Raw genomic sequence first — 5,723 nt, 5'->3', positions numbered from 1 at the left:
TCCGCTCAGCAGCAAGTGCAATCATCAGTAGGCGGCAGCCAAGCCTCCTCGCAGTCGTCTAAGCAGAGTCAGTCAAGTCAAAGCATTAATTCTTTACAGGGACAGCAACAGTCTGGAGGTAGCAGCTCCATATCTCTACGAACGGGTGTCGAAAGTCTACATAATAACAAAGTGAAACTTGTTAAGGGCATTGAAACGCAATTGGAATTCGAGAAAATGAAATTGGAACAAGAGGAGCGAAAACGTTTGTTCGATGAACAAGTTAAAGCAAATTTTGAACATAAAATGTTAGAATCTGGTAAGGTTAAACTGGATCTTGGCGAACGAAAACTTCAAGAGGGTGGAAAAATGTTGAGAATGCACGGTCTTAAAATTTAATTGATGATTAGTTAGATGAAAATGTATGTGACCTGAATAATGATGAAAGGGTAAATTTGAATTGAAGTGATGATATATTATATGTTGACCGGCTTAGACCTAAGGGACACGCATTGTTAATTAATCATTCTTTCATTAAAAAGTTTGATCGTTGTTACGAATATATACAAGATGTTCATATATGGTACATTTTCATTGGATGTTCGTATGAGATAGTAGCTGCAACTGTACAATTCTTTGTAATGATTTGAAATAGAAGTATTTTCTGCAATATTTTCTTGTTTTTATTCGAAGTACCCGTTTGGAAAATCTAAACTCATTAATTATATTTTAAAAACCACTCATATAAGATACAAATATATATAACGTATTATATATAAATGTAAATATATGTATTTTCGGTTGGCTGTTTGGAAAGTGACCGTGCATGTGCTACTCATCTATCTCGTAACTATCCGTCCTAGACGAGACAATGTGTGCAGATTACTTGATTCGTTTTTCTGACAGTCAATCGCATCAGATACCATCTCGCTACGGTATAATAACGATCGCCGCGATACCGAATCGCGCGAAGTTTTCCGTAAAAACATATCGCGGCCGTACCGTCGCGGTGCGAGCGGGAACCATAAAAATAGAGGCACGAAACTTTTCCTATTCCGTGTACTGTGGGTGGCTCTATTACGGGGACAGCGATCCTTTCGTTAGAAGTTGAAAGCGCGCGGCGATCGTCGTCTCTAACTCGCGAACTTTCTCGGTTGGGGAGGCACATCGAACGCGTTATCGAGCCCCGTTCGTATTTTCATTTTCTCCCGCGGCATTGTCCGCGCGACGCTTCGATCCGGTTGTCGCGTCTGAAAAACGACGACGATATGTTCTCTATTTCCATGAGCGCGCACCGACTGTCTGGTCGGATAATTAAACGGAACAGACTGACCTCCTTCCAATCCCCAAGCAACCTGAAACAATCGTCTCCGAGCAGCGTCGTACGCATTGTGCTAGTTTATCTCGCGCTGTAATATTCAGACGCGACGACTGTTATATTGCGTATCTGCGACAAACGTTTCTACGCGCCAGCCGGTGCACAACAACGCCAGTCGAAGACCGTAGACACTCCGAACGCGGATCCATTCGCCGATAGTCGACTCAATGGATGCTAATGAACCGGACCGTCGCGTCGGTGTCGGGAATGTCAGATTTTAATGGAAATTCTGCGGGGAAAAGGCGACGCTCGCGACACCAGAAACGCTAGAAAGGCGGATCCCACGACTGGTAGATATTATAAACGCACCGTACTAGTATTTTACTTTAATAGCCTCGACTATTCTGGGAAACTTGACCACAGTGGAAAAATTCACTTGCCCCGGTATAATAAGCTTTCGGTTTGTTCGGAGAAATTTCGTTTCAGTTAACCGGGTAATGGCTGGTATTATCGACCGTGGAATATCTCGACCTTAAGGATTTGCACCGCGGATTAGACGGTCCGGGGGAATGCAGTGACAGAGAGAAAAGCGGTGCACCATAACGATCATTACCATACCATTTCTTGGCAAGGTAAAAAACAAAAGTAACGGTGAGCCGTCGGTGAAAAAGCAAGTCGGCGTTCTAACTGCCGCCACCTCGGCTAAATCGAGTAATGCAAATTCAACGGCCGACCGCCGCCGATTTTCTTACGTCCATCGGTATTCGCCGTGCACATTTTTGCCCGTCGCGAAGGAATTTCTTTTTCCCGCGGAGCCACCGGTATTTGCACGGTGCTCCGAAGTAGACTCTCGGTTCGTTTACGATCATTTGGCTCCGGCGACTTCTCCGACCGGCTATAGGGCGTCGAGTTTTATCGCCGCGCCGTATCTACACGGTGAAAATTGACGTCGGTTTAAACACCCGACATGTTATATCTCGTTATCTGCGAATCGTAAAAGCGCGACCAACCCAGCCACGTCTTTTACTTTGGCAGCGACAACTTGCGCGTAAATTTTCTCCGCTTTCTACTGCAACGGGTCGGGCGAAATGTTTCTGCCTGCCCTCTCATTAAATTCAATAGGTTTTAATCAGAATTCGTTACAATGTTTTCGCACGAACGAAATATCTGTTTCTGTCTTACAAAGGATTAATGCTCGTATCGTCTACGCAGCCTGTTAACCTTTGTAGGAATATTCAGAGAACTTTTACCCAAAATGATCTATAGAAGTAAAGTGCACGCATACATGCTCGAAATCATGCAGTGAAATTTGTTGAACGCTCGACCGTAACGGAATGGTTACGAACGATGAATAATTCTCTTGGAAAATAGGCATTTAAGAAATTTACGGTCAACTTCTGCCGATCATGCAGACTCATCGGTATGCATGCTTTCGATAAATGCGACGGTATGCACAGCCGACCGACGCAGAATGTATTGTGGCAATAACTAAAGATTAGACCTCGAAGGAGTTGCAAGCCGTACTGGGTCAGACGCTTCCGTCTTCGCAAGAATTGCGATCAGGCGAAAATTATTCTATATCGACCACACAGACTAGTTGCGCAACATTCTCTTTTCCACAGGCTTGATCTTTTTCTTTGGAATACCCATAAAAATGATACGCAAATATTCATTACTATAAATTAATTCGTCGGAACCACGTTGGAATTATGTAAACGTCGCTGAAAAACTTGTATTATGATTTATCAAGGAGTCGATCGAGCATAAGTAGTCGTGGATGATGAAAATTAGAGGATGGAATATTCCAACAACCGAACCTGTCTGGTATTCGAGTACGTATCGCCTATGGGCGAAGATTTATGACGTTGTCCAAGTCCACGCACGTGTTTCCAAACGACAGTTTACAAGCGATTTTAATACAGTTTATTCTAAAATTTATCTGGAAATCGATAAAATTAAATTTACGATTAAATTATTCGCGCTCTTATTAAATCGACGTAAAAATTCGCGCGGCGTGATTTTAAAATCGCTACGTATCGCTGCTCTCGCGTCGAAGCAACGTTGTGAAAGTTGGTTGAAGGAGGTTTTATTGCAAACATGAGTAAAGGATACTTATATTGTAATATTATTACATTTTTTAACCTCGCAGCGAAGGACCAAAACACTCTATTTTCTATCAGAGTCCAAAAGGGCTAATAGGAGAATTGCATTGACAAACGAGCTATAAGTAGCCTAATCGAGTTTCTGGCTCCCCGCAACACGAGCAAGGGTGCAAGAAGGGCTGAGTCCACCCGCGTTCGAGCGTCACCCTTGACAAATGGCGACTGACGATTAAATCAATCCGGGAGATATGCTCGTCTCGTCCAGGAACGCGTCACGTCGTGTTTAGATGCCCAACGACGCGATCGTAAACTTCGTGGAAAACGGCGTCGGATCCCGTTAGACCAACCAATCTCTCCGTCCATCCGCTTTTCAATTATCGCAATACCCAGGAATGCGAATCAGGCCAAACGTATCCGTAATCAACGCTTCGATGGCTCCCCCATAACTCGCGTGGAAACTATAGTCGATGTTTGAGATTTTTCCCGTGAAAAACGAATCGGTATCAAACTGGAAATTCTCAGTGCTAATTAATATCCTTGCAAAGTTGCACGAATTTTTTCATCCTTCTGTAATTCACGTTTCATTAAGCGAGTGAAAATCCTTCCCGAGTTTGAACAAAGGCTCCACGTACAGGAGACGTCTAACGCAGGACCTGTTGGAACAGTCGGAATACCTGGCACCAGACACCATAATTCTTACTCTTACGACAGAATTATATACGTCTCTTATATGATAACAATAATGCTCTACGAAACAAGAAATATTAGTACGACGGGCTCGACTATGTTGCTAATTAACCCGAAACGGTACCGAATAATAATTTGAAGAATTATGGTACGAAGACGCGTATAAATAAAATAGCCCTGAAGCTTAAATATTTAATTGCAGCTGTGGGAATCGACTCGTGGCCGATGTTAATATTGGAGGATTTTAGCGCTCGATCGGATCGATTAACTGGCCGTACCTTCGTCGAGAGGCTGGTAATTATATTAATACATGCTCGAACGATCTTTCGGTTAATCGTCCACTCGCGGGACAAACTTCAACGAAGGACTTCGAGTTCCTTTCTAGACGATAATGGCGGCGCGTAGGATCGTTGGAGATCGGGGCTGTGCGTTTTCCAGCGTAGTCTCTTTATACAGAGACGGCTCTGTGCAGCTCAGACAGGGGTTGGCTCGTCATAAAACGTCGAAAAGGCAATTTCACCTCGCCTTGAGTTTTGTTGCCGGTAATTAGCCGGACAGTGGGCGTTCGAATCGCAGACGGACGTTAATCGACAAACTAACTGCTTCCCTTCAGACTTAATTGCACGTTGCGCTGGACACCTAACGAGAATCGAACAATCACCAACAGGAAGCATTTCGCGTTCCCACAATATTGCTCGAATACTTTTCCACGGAACGAAAAAGAAACCGACACGACTCCTCGGTTTTCCATTACGGAGCCCGCTTTGTTTGGAGATTTAAGAATTGGATCGTCGGTGAGAGTATTTTTTTTTTTAGATAATTGTTGGGCATGTCAATTTCAAATCGCGTGTACATATTTATTCATAAAGCAATTAGAGAAATGGGCGGTTGACGCTTAACAAGCAATTTAATTCCAGAAGCATTTAATTATTTAATCTGCCGACTCTAATTACATTGTCGAGCACGAAATGCAAAAAATAACAAGGCATTATTAAACGATATTTACTTTATATTTAGCGTAACTATAGAAATTTCATCGATCAAAGTAATGGGAATACGTAATCTCGTAAACTCGTACTCTCGTAAATTTCTTCGTCGAAAATTGTTTTTTAAACGGCGGAAAAGTGTACAGGATGTTCCTCTTAGTTCGGAGGGTATTTATTTTATACACGCGTGGAATTGATTTATCGGTTCCCGATATATTATGCTCGCCAGTTTGAAAAACAGCTTTAAAGTTTCGCGTTGCAGTGTTAGACCATACAAAGAGTTCCGTTCCAAGTCTGATAACTTTCTCGATTCCTAAAACGTCGAGCGAATGCAGGAAAATAAGAAATTTCTTAAACAACTTTTTTTTTAAACGAAACAACGTTTTCGTTCGGAAAATACCATTGATCGAGCGTCGCCGGCTTCTGTCGCCTCGCGAAAGTAAAAACTGTCCATCGTCACGAGTCGAATGCGTAATTTATCGCCGATTCCTGTGCGGAGGAAATCAAATTAATTGCTCGACGTGCAATTTAGAATGCAGCCCGTATTAAAATCGACGCGATCGACCGTTCGTTTCGCTTGAAAAAACGACAATCAATGAAAACATCCGAGTAGAAAGCGCGGAACTAATACAGATAATTGGTTAGTGGTCT

General features: G+C 42.9%; 1 protein-coding gene across 1 annotated transcript in view; it reads left to right on the top strand.

The window, feature by feature from the left end:
- LOC143345058 (uncharacterized) overlaps nt 1-1,535 on the top strand; it is a gene marked incomplete at its 5' end in the record, with an annotated part of 6,059 nt that extends 4,524 nt beyond the window's left edge. The window contains 2 exons of the mRNA XM_076771804.1: nt 1-298; nt 1,402-1,535. The exon at nt 1-298 is cut by the window's left edge and continues 123 nt beyond it. Coding sequence (XP_076627919.1) covers nt 1-298; nt 1,402-1,535 — 432 coding nt within the window. The remainder of the gene's footprint in view (nt 299-1,401) is intronic.
- Between the last annotated feature and the right edge of the window lie 4,188 nt (nt 1,536-5,723).

The sequence above is a fragment of the Colletes latitarsis genome, chromosome 1 (assembly GCF_051014445.1).
Source record: "Colletes latitarsis isolate SP2378_abdomen chromosome 1, iyColLati1, whole genome shotgun sequence".
Classification (NCBI taxonomy): Eukaryota; Metazoa; Arthropoda; class Insecta; order Hymenoptera; family Colletidae; genus Colletes; species Colletes latitarsis.
This window is presented reverse-complemented; position numbering and strand designations above follow the sequence as displayed.